The sequence below is a fragment of the Tubulanus polymorphus genome, chromosome 6, assembly GCF_964204645.1.
Source record: "Tubulanus polymorphus chromosome 6, tnTubPoly1.2, whole genome shotgun sequence".
Taxonomy (NCBI): domain Eukaryota; kingdom Metazoa; phylum Nemertea; class Palaeonemertea; order Tubulaniformes; family Tubulanidae; genus Tubulanus; species Tubulanus polymorphus.
Window position 1 is genome coordinate 13,064,417 of NC_134030.1, and position 25,761 is coordinate 13,090,177.

A 25,761-nucleotide genomic window follows, 5' to 3' on the forward strand; every position below is an offset into this window, starting at 1 on the left:
GGTATTTAGTTCTCGTATTTAGGACGTATGTCAGTTGTTGGTACGTCGGTGTCCTATCAACCCTTGGCAGGGATTCGAACCGGATAGCATCGCTATACTCGGCGACGGCAACAACCCTTGCCACACTAGATCGGGTGCGCATGTACATGCGCAGCTTTGCCACACAAAAACTTGCAGCGCCAAATCAGGTAATCGCTGTGGTAAATTTCACGGAAGAAATACAAACGGAAAAATTCGGGCTAAAACGGGACATCTGATTGGCTGATAATGCTATCATCTAAGCTGCGCATGTAGCTGCGCACTCAGTCTAGTGTGGCAGGGTTTCGTGCCGCGGCAATCTCGATGCCATCAGGTTCGAACCATGCCGGGGAGGATGGTATGTCCGTACGTCTGTATCAATGGGGTACCCACAGTGCTTCTGTGGCAATCGAGGATTCCACTCATGGCAGGCGAGAATCCGCCAGGTTCGCTAGTAGATAGTTGGTCGTCCGCGTTCGATTTCCTTCTACATCTCAATTAAATCTGAATGAACTTTTCTCTTAAATGAATCAATCATCTATGAAAAATATATCGATTTCTGATTAAAGAATGAAAGTATTTCATATTTGGTGAGTCCTGTGATAGTATATGGATTCGGGAGTCTAAAAATCCAGTTCAAAGTTCATTGAAAATGAACTAATTTTGAAAACGAGCAACCTACTGCTCGTCACGCCATCTAATGGGATAGCTGGTTTTGCGGGTACCCCATAAGATAAGATTTAGTCTGCCCAATATTGGCGGATTAATTTCAAAAACCAGTCATTTTCTCTGCTGGAACTAATAATTGCTATAACGGACTTGGGCAGAGCAGTCCGTTACTCTTTTACAGTACCATGCTCTTTCCATTTCAAGGCCTTCTATTTCAATCAAAATTGAACAAGGTACTTTTATGCCGAAGTTATTTGTAAATCAATGAAAATTATACAAATAACTGGGAGCAGAAACATCTAATATCTTTTCGAGTCCCTTGCGATAATGTTTTGATTATTCCCGAAACACAAGATATTTATTTTCATTAAGGTATTGCACTGATATATCACGCAATTAAAAGCAGGTCAAGGCATATGGTTAAATTATCGGATGCGGAGACTTTTCTACTCAGTAATGAAATAATACTTAGTAACTTACTGTCCTCAGACTTAACTTTTAGCTGTTATGTTAGAATTGTTTCATTTTGTTTAAAGCAAAATGCATTTTTCAGAATTATCAGAATGGACAGTTTCTCCAGCCTAATCGACACATTTCAAGTTTTTTCTGAAAGATCGGTAGCCCCTAGGCCTCGATGGCCAACTAATAGTCACTAACAAATTACAAGAACACTCAAGAGCTCCACAAGAAGAAAACAAACGTCAGTTCGTAGATATGATCACTGGTCAATTCACCATGGTATTTCACTAATTGAGGTTTTTTTTAACTTCAGAAAAAGAAGGCGCTTCTTCAAATTGCCACCAAACTGGCTTAAAGTTTGCATTGCAGTCTCTGGGATAACCTATTACCGTAAACCTATTATGAGGAACGTACCCCCATGATTAGGCAGAGTACAGTATGGCAAAAAGTCTAGAAAAAGTCAATCGTATGTATTCGACAAAAATAAATTTTCGTTGATGTGCCAACATGTTCCACAATTGTGTGTTAAACCAGGGGGTGTCCTCGCACATCCCTGGCTAACCATGAACTTTACAATGATTCACTGTACGTTTAACTGCTAGGACCAAGCCCCGCCTGTGGATTCAGATCCCGTGAGTTAGTAAAAAACGAGCGCATACGAAACGCTTTTTAAGTGGAAACATGTGGCCTAGTCAAGAGTTTCACTCTGGTTTCAGTTACTGTTTAACTGAACAAAAGATTTGCTACTCAGCTTCGTATTTAAGCATAGAATTACTACATGACGCAAATATGTTTTATACTCACAAGGCCAGTAGCGATTAAGAATTTGTGGTGGATCGACCAACATAGAGAAAATGGGATTTTTTCATGTTAGAGCTCTTGTATTTTGTCTGCTAATTCGTAAGTAATATCTAACTCTCCCCTACCCTCTCACTGTTCTTCTACTTACATTGTTTCCTTATCTTTTCCAGCGTCTCTTTTGGATGCACTAGTAAGTACGTGAAATTTCTTCATGAAACTAGGTCGAAATATACTATTTACACGTTTTGCCATAAGATCCAATAGGAACATTTTACTGATGATTAACAATGAAAGATTTAAATGTCAAGACCGCTTATATTTTGAGAATTTAATGTTTTGGCTGTTAAGAATTTTCAAGTTAATTCTATCCGTCTAACATATATATATTATCCGTTGGAAACCAATTTAATTATAGAATTTCGCTAAATGTCCATCGGTTGATTCAAGTCATACACTATGTTTACCCAACTCAAAGGCGGCAGGTGAGTTAGCAACACGAAAATTTTCTACATCAAGTGCATTGCTTCCGGGGCGAACTCAATGACGCTAGATGTACCAAAGTGAATATTAGCTAATATTTCCTAATTTCATTCTTCAACGAAGCTAGTCCGATAGAGAGTAAATGCAAATTGGCTCAAGATACCTTCTGCTCATATTAATATTCTAAAATGCTGTTGGCTTGAAAAAAGACGCATATCTAGATATCTACTTTGGTTTCACCCTTATCTGTCAGTATATGAACTAATGAACGTAATAGAAGTGGTTAACTAATGCAATATTTTGATAACAACAGGGATATGTCCAGCGGACGCGTATTGCTCCTAGCCATTACATATTTGATAAAAATCTGGGCGCTAGTCGAGTATACGGCATTAGAGTGCGCGTGTAGAGTTGCCTGCCTGCCTGCCTGCCTGCCTAGCTCGCCGGACGGACGGACGGCACCCGACACGATAACTGCCAGCTTAACTAGTTAGTTTCAACGTTATGTGACAGACATTCATAAGTGACATTTGTTGAGTAATCTTTTGTTTTCTGAACGACACTCCAACCTGTGGCGCCCTCTCGGTTATGTTCTGGTTGTGGGTTTGTGTGGTCATTCATCGTATTGATTCCGCGAATGGCGGTAACGTACCTAACTGTTGATGAATAAATATTTGGTTATTATGAAATATTGTTTGTCGCAGGTGAGTCGGTTTCTTGTTTGTATGAATGCCTTGTTAAATGTGTATTGATGTTAAAAGAATATGTTGTATAAATGTGGTCATTCATCGTATTGATTCCGCGAATGGCGGTAACGTACCTAATGTCTATTTATTAATGGATGAGACCTGTTTTTCTTGGATATTTTGCTTACTTTTTGGGGTACATACCTCATTTATGTCTTAACAGAATGCCAAAAATCGCGGACAACAACTGAATATCCGATATATTTCCAGTTCTGTACCAATTAGATGGATTGGCAAAAAGACTGCTTAAGTCCAGTTGAATGAGAGAGAAAATCCTCCATTTTGTCAAATTTCTTGGATTTGAACATTGTTACCATGCCTACGCCACCCTGATTTAGTTGTTGAGACCCCACAAGAAAAATAACTTCATTTCGTAGGCATGGTGACAATGTAAAAATTCCATAAATTTCACAAAATGGAGGATTTTCTCTCATTCAACTGGACTTAAGGAGTCTTTTTGCCAATCCATCTAAATGGTACAGAACTGGAAATATATCGGATATTCAGTTGTTGTCCGCGATTTTTGGCATTCTGTTAAGACATAAATGAGGTATGTACCCCAAAAAGTAAGCAAAATATCCAAGAAAAACAGGTCTCATCAATTAATAAATAGACATTAGTCCTAACTGTTGATGAATAAATATTTGGTTATTATGAAATATTGTTTGTCGCAGGTTGTTGGAGAGGCCGTGGAGTAACTTCTTTTACTGGTGGTTGGAGCCAAGGCTGTACACCCCCAACAAAGCCGCTGTGACGAGGTACCAGCGAATCGTCGGATTGTCGAATCGAATGATTAATATTACGTGTTCGACCCCTGATTACCCCTCACGATCGCCGGAGGAGAAGGGCGTTCACAGTTATATCAAGTGGGCTTAAAGCTAAAGCATCGTTCTTTTTAATACTCACTGAATCATTATTGACGATTTATTTTCTTCATTTTGAAAACCCATGTCCTCAAATGGATTAATCACCATCGATACTCCTCGAGCATCACTTTCGATTGGGAGATGTTCCGGGCAGACATCAATGTGACGTATCCTCCTCTTTATCGGCGAAATAACTATCTGAGATTATTGGAAAATGACAATGTTTACGCTAAAGTTGCATTAAAAATGTGTCATTAACTGACCTAAATAGAATTTCGGGATTCGAACACCATCAACTAAAATTAATCGATCGACGCAACAACGTCGCGGCCATTTTGGTTCATTCAACTCCTCGAGCGGAAGAAGGCAGTTGTATGTAGAGGTAAATGTTTTGAGAATATTCAGGTATAGTTGTTTTGGAGAAAGATAAACCATCGTAGTCAATTAGCTATGAATAGAAATAGGCCTTATAACACCCAGAGCTGCTAACCCTGACGGTTTCATCGTATTTGTGTTGTACAGCCGGACGGGCGTATTTACGTCATCGGCCCCACAGGGGTTTGGCGATGGGCTTGGATTTTATTTCCGGGTTGTTGATAATCTCGCGAGAATGGCGCTAAATATGAACTGCGAATAAATTCAAAATATCACGGAAATACCTTGTGTTTATATTGTTTATTTATCCGCTATAAAGTTCTGATAAACAATTGGTCGTTAAGGATCATTATCAGACGGTCGTCACGCTTTACTATATAAAATCACAAGGGATGAAACGCCAGGCCTCCGCTGTACTTAAATTTTCAGCCAGAAAGTTGGGACAGTCACGTGACATTCTGATGACGTCATCGCATTTAAAACTTCAACACGAAAAGTTAACATATTCACAGACCGATATCAAATGTCAGATTATGATTCATATGAAATAAATAACTCATAAAGAATAAATTATGATGAAATATATAATTCATAGTAAAAAAATGCATTTGAATGTAAGTTATTCTCAAACATTTTTCGTATCATAGTTTCCATCTTATATGCTTCAGGTTCGCGTTCAGTCAAATAAGAAGCGTTAAGTCACGTGACTGTCCCAACTTTCTGGCTGGCACGACTTGAACTGCGTTTCATCCCTTGTGATTTTATATAGTAAAGCGTGACGACCGTCTGATAATGATTCTTAACAACCAATTGTTTATCGAAACTTTATAGCGGATAAATAAACAATTAAACACAAGGTATTTCCGTGATATTTTGAATTTATTCGCAGTTCATATTTAGCGCCATTCTCGCGAGATTATCAACAACCCGGAAATAAAATCCAAGCCCATCGCCAAACCCCTGTGATCGGCCCGCGTGCGGTCAATCAACAAATGCAGAGACAGATAAACCTTTATGAACTTTGTTGATAACCACATTTTTTTCTAGGGTAATGCGTACTAAATACAGAAACAATTATCTCAGTATAAGCCTGTTTTTATTTCAGGATGATGTCAAATTCACTGATGTTGATGTTACATAAAAATGGCCAGGGAAATAGAGGAAAATTTCCTTTTGAGCAGAAATGTCTCGTGAAGTCAACATTGGTAAGTAATTTTCTAGAACTTTAGCGAGTACCTTTATAGTGTCTGATATTGGTCACATTAGAATCATAGAGTGATGGAAATCAGTTGCGAATACAACCACTTCTAGGACTGGATGAAAAGAGCAATAGCTTTGATTAAGTGTTATTAAAAATACGGTGAAAAATTGATTACTGACGAGTTTAATTTCAAACTTGGTAGGCTCCAAGTAATGATGATTTCTCTTGCTCGTATCATTTCATCATTATTTTCACGATTTCAGATGCCGTTCGCAAATCGTGCGACTGAATCAAACATCGTGGAAGTTATTCGGAATCAGATGCTGCTGATAGGAAGGATTAAGGTGGCTGTCAAGAAAACTAATACCATAACGGATCTTAGAAGAAAATGACTATGTCTAATTCTTGATTTCTTAAATCGATAAGTAGATTACTACAATTTGTAGTTAGGTTGTGCTTTTAAATTATGTTTTGTTAATTCTAATTCTATTTTTGGAGCTAATTGCGTTATATGCAAACCGTTTGGTAATAAATGTATTTCTATATGTCTTTAGAGTATATGTACCTGTTTCTGGTTTCATTGGTATCAGGTTAACATTTCGGTTGGTATTCAGTCATATTCAGATTGAATATGATCTCAAACAGGTTGGATAGAGGTCTAGACACAGACGTTTTATTCCATCTTGATACGACGTCGGACTGACAGGTTATAATGTGGTTGAAATCTGGTTGGATATTATGTGTTTTATGACGTTGATTTCTCGTTGACGTTGATTCACTTTTCTAAAATCTAACTACTGATGACGACATCAAAACACAACGTTTCAACGTTGTTGTGCCCTCTATCCATTGAACTGCTATAATTTATATCCATTGAACTGCTATAACTTCTAAAATTGGTTGGAGGTTTTTTGGAGGACTCATTCCAGTTATTAGAAGGATTGCTTAATGTTGATCTGACTAATCCTAAATAACCTTGGGAAGGTTTTTGGTAATCTTTGGTCAATGGCATTGATAATTGCCACCAATATACTTTGAGTTGGCATCCACGCGTACATGCGTGTATTCGTATATGCGGTTGGGAATATGAAACTTGCAGGTATAAAAAAGGTGTGCAAAATATATGTAAAATAAAATTGGTTAATCCGTACGAACCCTGACACGTCCATACCACTAACTCCTCAAGTATCTGCTTGGTGGCAAATCTATTCGATGTTATGTTGTTTATATCGTTCACAGATTTGAATACCGAAGAAAGATTGCAAATCCTAAATATCCACAACAAATTGCGGCATGATGTGTCTAACTATTTAGATAAAAATAACCAACCGCTACCGCAACCACTGCATATGCCGAATCTGGTTAGTAGACACCGGAACACTGTGTTGAATAACAAACAATTCTTATCAATAATCGCATATTTCAAAGATACTCAGTAACTTATAATTCGTATGATATCCATAATATCAACTATACAATGAGATTATGATGTAGATCTAGCGTTGTATCGAATTTAAATGTTTTGACTTATCTATACGCATAGAAATGGTCTCTTGACTTGGCCGATCTGGCCAATCGGTTGGTCACCAAATGCGAACAACCATTTAAACACGATACGTTTTCAAACAGGGCAATACCAAGTAAGTACTATTCTGAAGAATTAGTTAATTAATGTTACGCTCTCTTTGATCGTGTCTTTGACTACTTTTAGAAATAAAATGTATAGGCCTATGTACCTATGTCTGTACCAGGTTTCAAGAGAATTTATATAATCAAACTACCGAATTCACATTTCTTGTAGACCTATTTTGACAACTAATGCACACCGCAATTGAAACAATCCTTTGCATTTCAGTGCACTATGTCTCGTGTTTTGGAACAAAACACAATTACGATCACAAAATAAGACAGATATATTCATGTAATGAAGTCTTTTGATTACCTATTATGCGAATAAATCGTACAAAAGTACCAAAATTTGCATAAACGAAAATTCAAATCAATCATGATTTGAACGAAACAGATCTTGAAAGTTCCTTTAAAGAACCTTTTTGTAATTTCAAGGCAGAGGATTTTCCTCGATAGGACAAAATGCGGCAGAAGGAGGTACTAATGTAACTGAAACTGTCCTCTTGTGGTTCAGTGAGCATAGAAATTTCATCTACAACGGCAAGAATAAGTTCATGGAAGTAGGACATTTTACCCAGGTGAGAAATAAATGTGATGTAGTGTAATGTAATATAGGCTAATTGAGTGAAACTTAATGTCATATTAAACAACTTTTTGGGGTTTCATCATGGAACGATGTCAGATAAAATTGCGTGCACATAGTGGGATTCGAAGCTAACTCAGTGCATCGATTGGTTCTGTGCCTTGTCCGACACTAGGTATCACTGCCGGGAAACCCAGTTACTATTTATAGTGAAAGTGAAGAAATTTCGTGTTTTGGAAAATTCCGCGATTCCGCGATAATGACCACCGGCTAGTTAAGCCTACTTTTATCCAAGTTGAGACAGTTACGTTGATTTTGACTGCCAGATTTTGATCAGAGAAACCTGCTGATCCGTTAAAGCATCCCATTATTGGCATTGTTTCCTTAATAGCTTGTTTAGTAATCACTGATGTGTACCTTTTCATCATGCATTTTCGAAATCCAAAGACTATAGGGATCGGTCGATTTCCAGAGTCAAAGCAGCTGGTCCAGTCATCCATGGTTTCAAGTTCGCCTGATTGACTGGTTGACTTTGCAGCGATATTTTCCATTTATAGCTGATTGCTAAAAATTTCTATCTATAATTGTTAAAGATTTGCATGTCAATGGTGCTGATTGTGGTTTCTCAATTCAAGCACAAACACCAACTACTTCTTGATTGAAGTTAGATCTTTTATTCATCAGACGCGCGGCTGATAGCCATCTTTAGTTACATCATCAATTACAATCGATAGGGCGCACTGCCGTATATAACATTGTATTAACCCATTAATCTCAAATACACTACATCCCTCCACCCTAATTACAAACGTTACAATTTAAAAAGTCTTGCTTTATTCTCGTAGTTCTGAACACTACCAACATTAGCCTTTTTGGTCGGACACACATTGCTTCAATAAGGCGACCAGGCGCTTTCCTAGATCGCGACGAATTCTTCCTGACCGGGTTAGATCGCAACGCCAGAATCGCCTGCTGGTTCGGACGCCGGTACAATCTCAGACATAGCTTCCTAAGCTAGTTCCGGCAAGTTCTCCGACTCGGCATCGGACATAAATGTAGTATCGACTGCCTGCGACACTGCAGTCGGCGGATTTGCTCTGGGCGACCCCAGTTGTTTCGGTTCACCAAGGGGTACATCGGTTTCCTGTTCCCCTGACTCAACAATCGAATATTCAATATAATATATTATACTATTACGAAACTGATCAACATGTACAAATATTCTATCACCTTAACTTCACGCCCAGGTATCCACTTTTCTCGCCCGGCGCGATAATTTCGAACGCGAACAATCTCATTAAGAGCGAAACGTCGTATTTTCACTCCACGATTATCGTGAGACTCAACCATTTTTGATTGCTTTTTCGCGACGGTCTCGTTGAGATCGGGGCGCAACAAAGAGAAACGTGTCCCAAGCGGACGTTTAAACACGAGCTCCGCTGGCGACTGTCACGCGATGGGGTGTCGTACGATAGGTCAGCAGAAAATTGTCGACGCGCTGTTGAACGGTCAATTTACGCTCGTGTCCTTTTCCCTGCGCCAGATAATGCTTCTTGAAAGCCGCTTCCGCCGATTCAACTATGTTCTCAGTTCGATTGCGGGTGGTACGGTGGTACTAGCTTGTGCTTTATACCGTTACTGCGCATAAATTCCGCGAATTCACTTGCGGTGAATTGGGTCCCATTATCTGACACCAACTGTTCCGGAAGGCCCAGACGCCCAAACCAACTGCGAAGTGTCCGGAACGTCTTTTCCGCAGTAGTATCCGTGTTCATCAGTTCGATGTCGACCCATTTACTGTACGAGACGTTCAACATCAAATAGTTCACTCCTTCCAACGTACCGAAGTCTATGTGAACTCGTTGCCAGAAACGTGTCGGATACGGCCACGGTATAAGTGGAGTAGGGGCTGGTTTGTCCTTCATAGCGAGACACGCATCACACGAACGAGCCTCCACTGCTTTGTCGATTCCTGGAAACCAAAGATACCCGCGAGCCAGATGGCCTTCATTTGAACTATACCCCAGTGCTCGTAATGAAGCTCTGATATCAACCTTGACCGAAATCCCGGTGGAATAACCACCCGCATACCCCACAGAATACACCCTTTGTCCGCTGACAACTCATTCCGACGGATCCAATATGGCTGTAGACCAGGGTCTAACATTTCGCGGGACCAGCCATGGTATACAAATAAATGCGCGACATGGTAGGATCCTTCCTAGTTTCTTCTGCAATCTCCCTGGCTGAAATCGGCAACTCATTAGCCAGGCTAAAATAATTCACTTTGAGCTCAGTTGCCAGCGCAGTCGTCTTACGGGGAAACGCGAAAGCATGGCCGCATTGACGTGCTCGGACGATTTACGATTATCAATCGAATAATCATATGCCAGCAATATTAGCGACCATCGCTGCAAACGAAGAGCAGCGAGAGTAATTACACCAGCGTGCGGCCCAAATATTGTGGTTAGCGGCTGATGATCCGTGTACAGCTCAAATTTTCGCCCATATAGGTATTTGTGAAATTTGGTCACACCGTAATGCCTAGTGCCTCTTTCTCGGTCTGCGGATAATTACGTTCACTATCCGTTAGCGAGCGCGAAGCAAACGCAATTGGTCTCTCGGAACCATCGCTCATTAAATGAGAAATCACCGCTCCCACTCCGTGAAGGGAAGCATCAGTAGCCAGAATTAAATCTTTCCTAGTATCGTAATGTGCCAAAACGCGTTCGCTCATGAGCTATAATTTAACAGTCTCCAACGCTTTATCGCAGGCCGATGTCCATTTCCACGGTCTATCTTTCCGCATAAAATGATACAGTGGAGCGAATTTAGTCGACATATTCTGCAAGTAGGATCCATAATACCCTACTATACCCAAGAAAGTGCGCAATTCGGACATGTTGTTTGGAGTCTTTGCTTTTAGAATTGCTTCGACCTTATCGGGCATACACGCGTGACCCTCCGCGTTTACACGATGTCCAAAGTAGGCCACTTCTGACACGCCAAACCGTCATTTTGGCTTTTTCGCTACGATATTGTGTTCCGCAAGCCTTTCGAGAACCGATTCCAATCGACGTAAATGTATACGAGTCGAGCCAACAAGTATATCATCCAGAATGCACCCAACACCAGGCGCATTTACCAGAATACGATCCATTACCGACTGAAAATAGCTGGCGCCGATTTTACGCAAAACGGTAATCTTTGGTACTGGTATAAACCTTGATGAGTGTTTATCGTACATAATTTTTTGACGCCTTATAAAACGTCACCATTATGAAACCTAAACAATGTTAACCATTCAGCGTCATTTTACAAACGACAGCCGTAAATCGATGTGCAAAACGTAACAGGTCTATGTGTACACAAACAAGCTATCTGGCAAAATATTATTGACATAGATGTAGAATGGCTTCCTGTGATTATATAATGACCTATATTTGAACGTCGAAATGTTATATTGCATATATATAGTATATCATTAGAAGACGTATTGTAATAGTAAAGGATGTATGATTATATCAGAAGCGGCAGACATAAATAGAAATGATAAGTAAATCGGATTATTCGGTTAAATGGCGGATGTATACACGATGCGGAAGTCTGATATAAGTCAGACCCTGACGTGGGCATTCCGGTGGAATGACGAAGCTATCTACGATGTGTGTAGGGCCGGCGTGAATTTCATCAGCGGCTACAAGCGGTTGATATGAAAATGTGTAAACATATAATTTCAATATTCAAACGTTTTAGAAAATATGTTTGATATTAGGAGTATGCAGGTTTCGTGAGATTAGCAATTTATAATAGCATAGCTGTCATATACGGCTCCGCGTCCTCTGATGGCATGTGTATTAGGTGACAATTCAATTCAATTCTTTATTGATCCTTATTACATTGAAATTCCGGGATAAAATTCCCAAATTCAATAAATACAAATTTTAAAATAAATTAATACAACATACATGACACACGGGTAATTCATACAGAACAACATAAGCATGTTATTTTAAATGACAATGTCTACTTCAACCCACCCAGACTCAAGACTCTAGGATATCGAGTGACAGCCAAACCCGTGGCCCAGGCCGGCTGGCTAGGCCACACGATATGTTCGAAGTCATGATGAAGCAGACATCAGAAGAGCTCTTTCTTCAACCATGGAGGCTATGAAGTTGCAGACCAGCTTAGAGGCATAAGTAAATGAAGTCGGTCGCAAGATCAATTATTGAGAATTTTCAATAAAAAAATTTAAACTACTACTAGAGTCGAAGACCTGTATCATCTACCCAATCGCCAAATCTCATCATTCCCCAAATTTCTTAAAACTTCGATTTCAAATTTGCAATTCCACATTAGCTTAGCCCAGAAATTCTACATTTTTTTCGCAGGCGTCAAATAATTTTCTAAAATTAATTTTCTTGTTTGATTCTTTCGTCAACTGTTACTGTTGGTATGCTTGCGTTAAATCGATCTTGGAGAACACTTCACATCTCGCCAGTGTAGAAAACAAATCATCTGCTGTGGGTAACGGATACGGATTGTCTTCCAAGACTCTGTTTATCAATACTTTGTAGTCCCCACATATTTTCAACTTCCCGTCGGTTTTTGGGACTACCACTATGGGTGAAGCCCATTCTCTGTTTTCCTCCTTCTTCAAAATACCGGTTCTTTCTAACCGATCCAGCTCCAAACCAACCCTAGATTTTAGCGAATAAGGCACTGGCCTGGCCTTATGAAAAACTGGTGTGGTTTCTTCCTTCAATCTAAGGTCAGCTTTGAAGCCTTTATAGTTCCGGGTTTTTCCCCGAAGACGGTCAGATACTGTTTTAGGAGTTTCTCCACCTCACGGTTATTACTTAGAATACCGAAAATACCCTGCCAGTCAAGCCGTATCATTTTCAACCAGTTTCTCCCAAGCAACGCAACTCGTTCACCTTTTGCGACCACGAGGGGCAACTTTTTGCTGTTTGGCCATTGTGGTCAACCAACACCTCAATCATTCCAACTATAGGGTAAGTGTCACCGGAATAACTTTTTAACTTCATATAATGTCTCCTGAATCGGCACATTTTTGAACTGCGACATATACATATCATACGGAATCACCGAAACTGCCGCTGCAGTATCAACCGTAAAACACACATTCTGATTGTTTACAAACATTGTCAGAGTTATTTCGGATCCGTCACACGCGTTTACAGCATATAGTGCGGTTTCGTCTTCGATTTCGAAATTTCTAATCTCGACGTGATGAAGTTTAGTTGACTCTTGCATGATTGGTAGCGCCACTCGTTTCGTTTATCCCTGTTCGGACGACCAACCTTTTCAAAGTGATCTCGACCACCACACTTTCAACATACCTGCCCATTGCGACCACAGCGGAAACAAGCGCCACCTCTAGCACCATCTTCTTTTCTTCCCTGGTAACGCATCTTCGAATTATCAGTTTTTGACACTCGGATAATGGATTCCATCTTTTCCATACCACCTTTACCTGCATCCGTCGACTCAAGTTGATAATCAACAGCTTCTAACGCGCATGCTATTGACAGGACGCAATCTAGTGTTAGGTCTTCTCTTTAGTAATTCCCGACGTAGCTTCGAAGAACGACATTTCTCAATAACCTGATCCCGGATATCTACCTCTGGATGTGCAAAGATACAAAATTGAGCCTGCTTTTTTAGTTGGGCTACAAATTTGTCAACCGTGTCGCCCTCTTTTTGGGCCATTGAACGAAAAACATGCCTCTCATACGGATCATTCACCTTCCCAACGAAATGGTAGTTCAATGTTCGTAATGGACGCTCATATTCATCGGCAGCATTTTGGACAGCGTTTCCATCAGCGTCTTGCTCGACAACCGCCGCCCCAGGATCAACTAACGTTTCAAAAAGCTCTTGAACCTCCACCCCCGCACAGGGGAGAAGTAATGCCTGCTTTTCGTTCTACGCCTTTAGCGGCCAAAAAATACTGAAATGCTTTCCGCCATTTCAACCAACGTGGACCCAACGTTGCAGCATTCCCAGAAACGTCAAACCTTTCAACCGCTTGAAATTCAACCCCTACGAGTGTCAGCGTACCTAATGTCAGATGAATCTGTGCGAATCCGGCTCGATCCTCGTCGCCAAATGTGGTATCTCAACTAAAGCACAAACACCAACTACTTCTTGATTGACGTTAGATCTTTTATTCATCAGACCTGCGGCTGATAGCCATCTTTAATTACATCATTTATTACTACCGATAGGGCGCACTGCCGTATATAACATTGTATTAACCCATTAATCACAAATACACTACACTGATAGGCAGGCCACTCGTTATTGCTTTCAGAGCTACATAAATATCTTCATTTTTAGATTATCTGGGAATCCACGCTACTTCTTGGCTGTGCAATGAACAAATGTCACGGAAAAACGATAACTGTGTGTAACTACAGCCCAGCGTAAGTATGATTACCTGTTTTCTTAAATCGTCTGTCGGTTTTGTAAAATGCATGAAAGAAACAGCGATACACTGAAGGACCATCGAGAGGAAAGTGCAGAGACCATAAAAGGAGGTGTGGGAGAATATCCCTAGTTTTTTGAAGACCAGAGGTGCCTTGTGGGGCCATTTCACTGCCTCCTTCAGATATTTGATGAGAAACTGGGTATTAGGAAATGAAGATACAGATCAATATTTGAGTAAACAATGATTGCTAGTATGTACCGGTTCGAGAGATTTTCGGTAGAAACTTTTCCTAATTAGTCAGTGCTTAAAACTCGATACAAAGTCATGTTCTACGTCACACATGGGGTTTCTGTGAAACATGGGGTAGCGGATTGGGGCCCCGATACGGGCCCCATTCCGGGTACCATCATATATATTTGATCAAGGTTTCTTCATTATCAGGTGTTGATACCGATAAGCGTAGACGATTTGTTTCTGTTTAGTACAGCCAATTTCACCCCGATGCTGAATATTCAGCCACACCTTTTGTACGAATACATAGATATGGTAAAGTGATAAGTCGTCTTTAATTTTCTATTATGTTGAACGTAATAAGTAAACTTAGTCACTTTCCATACACCCGTTTCTGATAAAAATTTGAAAATAATATACAGCCGATTCCGTTTTTCACCTTCAACCGTCAAGGGATTCGTTCCGCGCTGCAGGAAGCGAGTTCATTAACACTACGGAACCCCTGACAAGTGAGGGTTTCCGTTTGACTGGTACCTGCATGATCCGGTGGCCTACTTCAAATCTTTAATTACTAATATCTCGGAATTAAAAGCAAATTTTAGCCGGCTCTTCTATATCATTTGATAACAATAGGTCCACGTTTATCGGCGTCAATATCCGATATCAAAACACCCGGTTTAATACATATGATGGTACCCCAGAAGGGTCCCATGTGGGGCCCCAATCCGCTACCCTAGGTTCAAAACAAACCCTCACTCTCGAGCGGGAAACCATATCAAGCAAGGGACATTCATTGGCCGGTGGTTGAATGAAATGCGTCATGTTTTTTTTTCGTTCACCTGGGAATAGAGGGACATATGCGAAATTCCAAGTATCAGCTTTTTTAAGAATTTGATAACGCCAGGAGGGAAAGCCGAATTGGGTGGCAGAATTTTTCAACACATGGCTATATGTTTTCGAGCGACACATCCTTGCATTAAAATCGCTGAAAATTGTGAACCGTTCCGAAATTATATGGCCGATTTTCTGACTTAAAGCTGTCCGACTAACGCCAATTCTACTGTATGAGCAAGATGTCAATCAATTCAAATGGATATTCTGGCTTTCAGTCATGTGTATTTCAACTAACAACGCATTTTTTTGTTTTCAATGGTAGGATCTCGGGCAATGGTCGAAACATAGGTCACATAGGTCTTATATCACATAAGAATTATGTGACAACCTCAAATGCACTTGAGACTTCGCACAAGGCCGATAGGCACATTACATGATATTTATCAAAATTCACTAACCAAAATGGCCACAAGTCAGCTGCATTCTCTGCGAATTTCGAAAAATAACATATTATACCGATTATATTTAGCAAATATATGGTAGACCTTACTATGGCACGTCATCAATGCAAACAATCTAATTCGCAATATGCATGTATTACATTTTCAAGTGGTTGATTTAAACTAAACTTACACGCTTGTATAGTCGACCCGTAATCCATGGTCAACTCGTAATTGTACAGTCAACTCACAATTTCTTCTCTGTTACTTCGAAAACGACTTGTATTTGGTTTCGAGTTTGACGAAAGTTTCTGACGGAAAATAGTATTACTACCTTCGTTCCTTTGAGATTAATATCAACCGAATAAAGTGAAAATAAATCGTAGGGTAGTTTAAAATGAACATCGTGCCTAAAAATGGATGCCGTTAAAAAACTAAATGTCTGAGCCTCTTCAGTAAACAATAGCTGCTTGTTCCGCTCCCGAAGAGTCCCTGGAATGGTAAGAATATCAAATATATGGATACTGTACAGATTTTTTCATGCTACTACAGCTCACATTTGACGTTTAACTATGAACTAAGCTAGATAATAGCAAAAGTTTGGTTTTTGTGGGTTTTTGTGAATTACGTCGTTTGTCGATCTTGGTTTTCCAAGACTTTAATCCAAATGAGTAACAGTCTTGGTGTTTCATTGGCAATTTTGTCTACACCGAACCTGAATCACTGAATTAAATTGTCCACGACATTGTCCTGACTGACTCGGTGCATGTCCAATGACGGTTACTCCATTGGGAAACCTGCTACTATATTAAGTAAAATGTATACAATTCCACGATTTTAGAAATTCCGCGATTTCGTGTTGCCGCTAAATGACAACACCGATAGGCTAGCCGAAAAATGTATAAATGGCACTACATGTAACTGGTGTAGGTCTTCCACATTCTTCTGGCAGTTGCCTGGAAATATCGTGCACATTGATACGTTATACCATGGACTCTAAAACGTTTTAGAGTCCATGGTTTTACACAATGAGAATGAACTTAAGCCTACATTGGGTTGTGACACTTTGTACCGAGGTGGTAGTAGCCAAGAGGCCTCCTTGATGGGAACCTAGTTGGTAGTAGTAAAACTGTGATTTCGCATAAATTTGATCGAATCGATATCTCTCATTATAGAGGAAATCTTCCATCATTAATCAAGACGCCTTACTCCATCGCAAAACCCTCGAAAAACCCTGAAGTAGCTACCACAACACCTACTCCAACTTGCAACACTGAGGGAGAAACCAGGGTATTGCAATGGACAATCAAGCAAAGAACTGGTCGGACGATAGTTCGAACATTGGGGCAAATCTGTAGGTCAGCTGTTTTTGTCAATAGCTATAAAAAGAGTAAGTAAAGGTGTGCGTGAAAGAAATTATTCCTTAATGAAAAATACGTAGACACCCAAATTACGGGAATTCTTTCACGAGCCTATTGAGAACTTTTAGGGATTAACTTGCTGGTCCGAGGGCCGGTCATCTACCGACGGCTGGGGAGATTCCTTCAGTGCTAGTTTTCCTTTAACGGCTTACACTTAACTTGATTCTATTAACTCAGTTCAATCCAATTCTAACCGGATTATGGTTTTGTATTTGCTATATGTGCACGCATTCAAAAAATCAGAATCTAAACCCATTGTATCGATCTCCACACTTAGTAGGTAAGTGGCAACCGGAAATGAATCGATTTTAAATAACCTACTTCAGAATCAAATTATGGGCATCGGTCAACAATTTTGCGCCGGGCTAGTAGCGTGCTACACTTAGTAGAGATCATCCACTCGGTGAATAACTTTTCATTTAATAATCATCAACTTTGGTGTGAGAGGAAGAACGAGAGAAACGACCCAAATCTTCGTTCAGCAAGGGGCAATTACGTACCGGTATTACTACGTTTTCAATCGAAAGCAGTACCACTGGTATTAGTGGCACCGCGATTTGTATTGTCACGCGTATGTTGAGGTCTCGTTTTATTCTTATAGAAGAAATCGCCTTCAACCTTTACCCGAGAAATGATTCAGGTAAGTCAACAGGACTGGTAACATAATAAATAAAGGACCAATGGTCCAGTGGCTCGCCAAACTGGTGCGAAGTAAAAAATCGGTCACATAGGCTACCGGTTTGCAAAAAAAACAATCATTGAAAATTAAACAAGAAACAAATATATTAAAAGGGACTCAATTTTGGTCAGTGTGCACTTCTAATGAATTGAATTGAATTGAGTTTATTTTGCATTTCAAAATTACATTATAACATAGAAAAATTTACAGGGTTTCGTGTGAATTTTTTTACAATGTAGCGCAATTATGAAAATGCAGGAGACCCAGAGAAGTCAAAAAGTGACTTATACGAATCCGGGCCCCCTAACTCGAAAAAATGCACGCACACGCGCACATACACACACGCATGCACGCACGCACACACACACACACGCGCACACACACACACACGTTATAAACAGGAGACATATATCAAGCAGTATATGACAGTATACATAATTTCAATATATCAAATAGCGTTTAACTACACAATCATAATACATCGCATTATGAGAGGGTGATTTTTACCCGATTAACTGTCTTTTATAGTGTTTCCTAAATATATTAATACTTTTAGATTTTTTTAGTTCGACTGCTAAGGAATTCCATAAAGTTGGGCCAGAAACTTTTATCGAAAATTGTTTTTTACGGGTTCGATAATGGGGTACGTGCAGATTATTTATACTACGTGTCTGACGACTATGGACCTGAAAATTAAATCTAAAATAGTTCTGAAAACTCTGCGGTGTATTTGAATTTACATAATTAAACATAAAACAACCCAGCTGTCATTTGTTGATTTCATGGATTTTCAAAATATTTAAACTACTAAAAAGAGGATCACTATGATCTAAGTAATGGGAATCTGATATTATTCTCACGGCACGTTTCTGTAGTAAGACTAAGGATTGCAAATTCATATTGTAATTACTTGCCCAAACTATGTTACAGTAGCTTAAGTGTGGTTCAACTAAACTAAAATATAAACGAATAAGTATACATTTAGGTAAAGAGCGTTTTAATCTATTCAATATCCCCACACTGCGGGCAACCTTAACACGGACATAATCAATATGAGTATCCCATTTTAACTTGTCATCAATATGAATACCTAGAAAATTAGTATTTTGGATCTTGTTAATTACTTGACCATTTATTTGAATTGAGGTATTTTCGGGCAATTTAGAACCGAACACCATGAAATGTGTCTTTGTTAAGTTTAAAGATAGTTTGTTGGATTGAAACCACTCAGCCAATTTATCAAGTTCATGGTTCAGAGTTTGCACTAAACGTATAGGGTTAGAGTCACTGACGAAACCATTTGTATCATCAGCGAAAAGTATTAATCTAATTAATCAGGTGTCGCTGACATTTACGCAATCGTTGATATAGATAATAAAAAGCAGGAGTCCAAGAATTCATCCTTGGGGTACACCTATTGTTGTATTCAACGGTACGGATTGATAATTTGACAGTTGAACTACTCGACGCCTATTTTCCAGATAATTTTTAAACCATGACAGAGCCAATCCTTTTATCCCATTTATAAATTTAATTTATCTAATAAAATGCTGTGATTGACAGTTTCGAATGCTTTAGACAGGTCTAAATAGACACCAATTGTTGTTTTTTTATCATCCAAATTATCTAGAATTTCATCGAATATTTTAATTAATGCCATAGCAGTAGAGTGATTTTTTTCTGAAGCCAAATTGATTTGGATTTATAATCGAAAATTTATCAAAAAAGGAAACTATTCGGTAACATACAATTTTTTCTAAAAATTTCACTAGGAGGATTTTTCAAGAATTCTCTGAAATTTTTTCCTGTATCAGGAATTTGTTCCGCTAAATTTAATCCTATGTTTACAAAATATTTGTTAAATTCATTAGCAATCAAAGATTTATCATCTATTTTTGCTTGATTGTTGTTGATTTTAAATACATCAGGTAGTCCTTCATCTTGTTTTGTTTTGCCCAGAATATTGTTAATTATTTTCCAAGATTGTTTCATACTATTTCCTGTAGCCAGTAACCTCTCTGCATAGTAATCTTTTTCTGCACGTTTTAAAAGCTTATTTATTGAATTTTTATAATGGACATATCTCTCTTTCTTCTCCTCGGTATTATTTCTTAAAAATTTACGATATAAACGATTTTTCTGCTTAATTGAATTCATAAGTCCTGCTGATAGCCAAGGTTTATTTTGATTTACGGTGGGATTTTTAAAATTCACGAATGGAAACGATTCATCATAAAGTACCTTAAATGTATCCATAAAAGATTTATAAGCTAAGTCGGGGTTCAAATTGTTATACGTTGATGACCAGTCAACCGTATGCAATAGTCTATGGAAATGATTTATATCGCGCTCACTAAAGTTTCGCTTGTTTTCCGTTTTCTCTGGTAGTACAGGTTCAGATTCATTACCTATAACAAAAATTGGGAAATGATCGGATATATCCGTGCATAGTATACCAGAATAAAAATTACAATGATAATGATTACAGAATATGTTATCAATAAGCGTTGCTGATAAAGCTGTTACTCTCGTTGGTTTGTCAATTAAAGGACGAAATGAATTTGCAAATAAAGTATTAATAAATTCGTCAGTAGAATGATGTGCACCCGACATCAGTAAATTGACATTGAAATCGCCTAGAAAATAACAAATTTTGTTATGTTTATTAATTTTGTTTAGTAAAATGTTAAATTCGTCCTGAAATTGACGCAGGTTTAAACCGGGTGGTCTATATAATACACCCATGATAGTATTTTTCGTTCTTTTATTAATAATTTCGACAAATAGCGATTCAAACGTATTATCATTACCAGATAAATCTGGCCGAAGTTTGAACATAAAATTACTTTTTGAATATAAGGCCAAACCACCACCATGTTGATCATTTTTTTCTACTTTTGAAAATACTGTGATAACCATTAATTTTGTACATACTATCATTATCGTTCCCTTCATTTGTCCATGTTTCGGACAAACCGATAATAGAAAAATTAGCATCTAATACATTTAGATAATCTACAAAAGCATCAAAATTTTTGTTTACACTACGGATGTTCATAGAAATTAACGAAGATTTCTCTTTATCTATCGTAAAATTATTCTCATCCTAGTATTTGCAATCGATATCTGTATTGTTTGTCATGAAATTTAAGGAAATAGGTTTAGGTAATATACATTATACAATACTGGAATGTGATATCTCAAGTAGACGATCTCTTTTTGATGAATGATTTAATGAGCTGTCGTTCGCAGATGTCTGACTGAGGTTTCTTTTTTTGGAACAGTCCGTGATCACATGTAGACCGAGGGCCGTTATAAACGAATTAGTAAGAACCCTCGCGCCCTCTAACACGATATGGACACCGCTAGAGTCTTTTGTGTCGAATAAAGATCTGATAACGTTATTATCGGGACAGAAATTACAGTCATTGTCAATATAGTGCACACTGGGTTCCGCCTTGCATAATTTCGATAGAAAACTGTTGAGTTTTTTCGTAGTATCGTTTGAAGCCATGATAGATTTACTTTTACCTCTACGAGGTAAAATACTGGATATAAAATAATTTGTTCATGGTCATCTTTTAGCTCTGTGACATCGTTTGTACCTAGATGACAGATCACACTGTTAATTTCCATCGACAATTTTGATGAGTCGAGGGATTCCAACATGTCACTCATGTCACTGGCTTTCGCGCCCGATCTAGCGTGAACATAAACATCGCCGAGGTCATGGAAAATGAGTCAATTGCAGTTTGAATCGCCAATCACTATATCTTGCGCTCGATTTGTTTTCTGTGTATCTGCGGTCATCGAGACGGGGCGTGGAGTTGAATGACCAACTGAGTACTGATCACAGATTTGATCAGTCCTTTCGGGGTCCTCATATACTATTTTTCTCTGAACGGCTATTAGATTTGGACAATCATTTCTTTTGTGCCCTGATGCACGACAATAGTAACACACAATCCTCACCGGGCACGAATTCGCAAGATGATCCGCTGACTTGCATTTAAAACACAATTTACGAGTTCTTAGTAAGCATTTGAAGTATGGATGATCAGTAGCCCCGCAATGCTTACACTGTGTCTTGTTGTTATCACAATATAACCTCACATCGAACCTTCCAAATTTAGCTTCTACAGGAAAGATGTTTTTAACATTTCTCAGTTTTGCGTGGATGGTTCAATTTAGGATATCAGTCCCCTGAATTTTCACTTTAGTAATGCTCCCGCCTAACACATCACCATAACGCGAGAGCTGACCAGCTATAAACGCATCAGAAAGTTCAACCGGGGCATCTTTTATGGTGATATTTGTCAAATCCATCTGCTTGTCAATTTTAGTAACGATTGTTTGCTGATTCCCAACTTAAAATTCCTCTTTTAAAAAGCGAGCAAGAACATTTTGGTCTTTAAAAGTGATTCGACACTCACCGGCTTTCACGATCTGAATTGCTTTCACATTTACCAAATGAGTTCCCAAAGCCTTTATGACATCCGTTTCCACAAATTTCACACCCCCACACTCAACAGTAAGGGGGCGTTTTAGATCCATTATACGTAACTATATCTGCAAAAGCAATATACTAGCTAGTGTTCTCATGGCGTTACGCGCTTCCCCAACGTCCCACACGACTGGCTTTTCTCCATCTCATGTCTTATTCGGGACGGATATGTCGCTACCTATTGAGACAACTCTTCCAAAAGAGAATTTGGCTAAAACTGTGCAGGAACGCATTGCACGCAAACAAAGCAGTCAAAGAAATCGTTACTCATCAAACCAGTTACGTAACAAAGAACTCCATGATAAGCATGCCTCAACACCAGATTACCATGTCGGCCAGAAAGTTTGGTTGTTGCGTAAACACACTAATAAAGGGAAGTCAAAGAAAGAGATTCTTGCCTAAATCTACAGGACCGTATGAAAATATAACGTTAGGTAAAAATGTTACCTTCTTCCTCAGATATTGTCGAACAGACCTGCCATCAGCGGTGAATGCTTCCCGCCTCAGTACTTGTGTAGACCGGGCTGATAACCCGCATCTACTACCTCAGCTCGAGAGTACGCACGGTGGCTCAGTCACGGATTCTCAAGTCATTAATCCCCCAAGTTCGGTTATATATACATAGACTAAGCGGCAACGTGTCCACCCAAGGAATTACAGACATTATATTTCAATGACGGATGCGTGGCGAGTATTTATGTTGAAGTGTATATGTAGTTGGCAACCATACACTGGAAAGCGAGCATGATCTTTCTTACGAATTCAAAATCAATATGAAAATGTCATAGAAAAGCAAATTATCACTGCGATTGGCAGACAATCATAGGTAATCAGATTATAAATAATGTATAAAAGCAAACAACTCACACCAAGCGTTACACACAGCAAGATTCTACTTTTCATAATGGACAATTATCATTTTTATTACACTCGAAAGTTAATCGTTCCCAGTTGAGTTCGACTGATTACAGATACTCACACATTTCATTTTCTAGTGTCCAATAACTGTAGTAAGGTTGAACCTGCGGCGTGTGGTCATTACCTTCATTGGACTAAACAGGAAAGCGCCATCTATCACATGCAGGATTATGTATGTCAACACCCTGCTGACATGGATTGTAACGCATATTGCCGCAAATGCTTGGGTGAGTATGATAATTTGAGACCATTTTGTATTGGATGAAAGAATTCTTCATGATATGTTATATTGTAAGACGAAATTGAACTAATACATGAGCTACATTAGAAGTGAATATCGTTGCGAGGTTTAACTACAGCACCGATGCAACAGAACCCCTGCCTCTATTTTTGCCCAGGAAAAGGCCATTTGCGTAACTTATTCGCTTCAAGTGCTGTTCTTCTTAATGAACGCAGAAGCCGGGATAGCCTATCAATTACCGTTGAATAAACAGCAAGTGTACTCCGACGGAATGGACCTAAGAGGGTCCAATCCAGTATCATAAAAATATCATCTTGGCAAAAAGGGGATCGGGCCAGTTTTCACCACCCCCTATTGGATTTATCCACAGCAACTTCGATTATCGGCGAATGCTATAAGAAACAATTTTGTAAGAGATCAGCTGCATACACACTAAACCATCGACACGTGTAGAAATTAGGAAACTCCCTCAGTTCATTTTGTCAACGAAACAATAGAAAGTCAACGTTCAGAAGAATGCTAGGGAAAGTCTTGAAATCGTATCCAAACGCATCAGCTCGAGAAAATGTTTCTGTTGATTATTCATGTTATCTTTGATAGTATCTCAATTCTAGGCTCTATTCCATCGGTGTCTTGATTAGTGACCGGTGGCCTAACCGTGGTTATTTGCAAAATGAACATTTAACAAGGGTCATGCGATTTAATCACGTCTGACCTACCCAACCCAGTTTGACATGTTTTATACCTGAATTTCAAATCATAGTTGGAGGAAATCCCAACACAGGGCTGGTGGGAGCATCAATTATAGTTAGCTCATCAATTGATTTTTCGACTCGCAAGATTGCTCTGAAACGCATCGCACCCGTACACTTTGTGGAAAAAAAATGTCTTAATATTGGGTGATGAACGCAGTGTATACTGTTATTTCCTCTAACATGGGACTTATCACCCGACGTATCTACTTGGTGAGACTTGCATACTGGAGATCTCGTAATACTGGCAGTTTTTTTTCATAGAAACACTGTCCACGGTCAAAGGGTTCCAATCTTCTAAAATGCAATGATATTTACCCCATCAGTATTTAAGTTGATGACAAGCGCCTTGTGGTAATTTTAAACCAATGTCGACTGACTGATAATTCGCTATGCTATGAATTCGCTGTAGGGTTTGACGATGTATCTGTTTATTTCATTACAGCCACCAAATGTGAGAAATTTGATGGAACATATATTGAAATTGGTGGCGAGTGGCAATATGTGCATTTGGACAAACAATCTAACTCGACGTGGACAATCATATGTACACTTGTTGGCAATCAAATACTTAAAGAAGTTAGCTTCGAAATCTTTTAAACTAAAATGGATTGCTGTTACGTAGTTTTTTTTTCATCATTATTAGCCTAAAAAAGATATCTTATTTCTCATAATCGAGCGAGTGTAAGAAAGTGAGGTACGTGACAACTGCGAAGGATGGAAGAGAATATTTGACTGGAAATGCATCCATTCTACAAACTACTGTTAGCAAATTCAACATTGTCGGGATAAAATCGGCATCATGTCTATATCTTACGCGGTTCCAAATCATTCTGTACCAATAAAGAAGTTCACAGTTTCTAGTCGCCATTTTGTGGCGTACCCTTGAGGTCCACAATGTGGAATAATTTGCGCTCATTTTCAAATCGTAAGTTTTGATTGAATATCATATAGCTCTGTTGAGTCTTATAATTCTAGTTAAACAGTTAATGTACACATAAATGTAAACCAAATTGTAAAAATGAGCTTCGCAAGTCGATGGGTCAGAAACCCTCTAGTCTAACTTGACATAAGGTGGCTGTAGCACCGGTATTGGTGATGGGTTGATCATACTGTCTCTGGTTTCAAGATATGCATTAAGTGTGCGAATAAAAAGCAACAGCTATCGTTACTGTACGTATCACACGTCTTGATTCTTGTCGTTTACAAATCACCAAAGTCACGAGGATATATCATGGCTGATAAAAACATAGGAATAACCGGGATTTTTAACGAATACATGTACGTAAGACCACGGATATTTTATCCATTTATTTAAATACTAGGTTGTTTTGGGATAAGAAAGTTACAACGCTAAAATATGATATGATATGATATGATATGATATGATATGATATGATATGATATGATATGATATGATATGATATGATTTTTTCCAGCGGGCTATTGCGTTCACG

The 25,761-nt window shown here is 38.9% G+C and overlaps 1 protein-coding gene and 1 pseudogene across 1 annotated transcript; one reads left to right on the forward strand and one right to left on the reverse strand.

The window, feature by feature from the left end:
• Positions 1-8,836: 8,836 nt before the first annotated feature.
• Positions 8,837-10,564, reverse strand: LOC141907752 (uncharacterized; annotated as a pseudogene).
• A 3,067-nt stretch (positions 10,565-13,631) lies between these two features.
• LOC141907753 (uncharacterized) lies at positions 13,632-25,060 on the forward strand. Its single transcript, XM_074797494.1, has 6 exons — positions 13,632-13,760; positions 14,194-14,279; positions 16,965-17,179; positions 17,812-17,850; positions 23,389-23,538; positions 24,750-25,060. Exons 1-6 carry the CDS (start codon positions 13,632-13,634, stop codon positions 24,902-24,904), a joined length of 774 nt encoding a protein of 257 aa, XP_074653595.1. The 3' UTR covers positions 24,905-25,060.
• Positions 25,061-25,761: the final 701 nt, after the last annotated feature.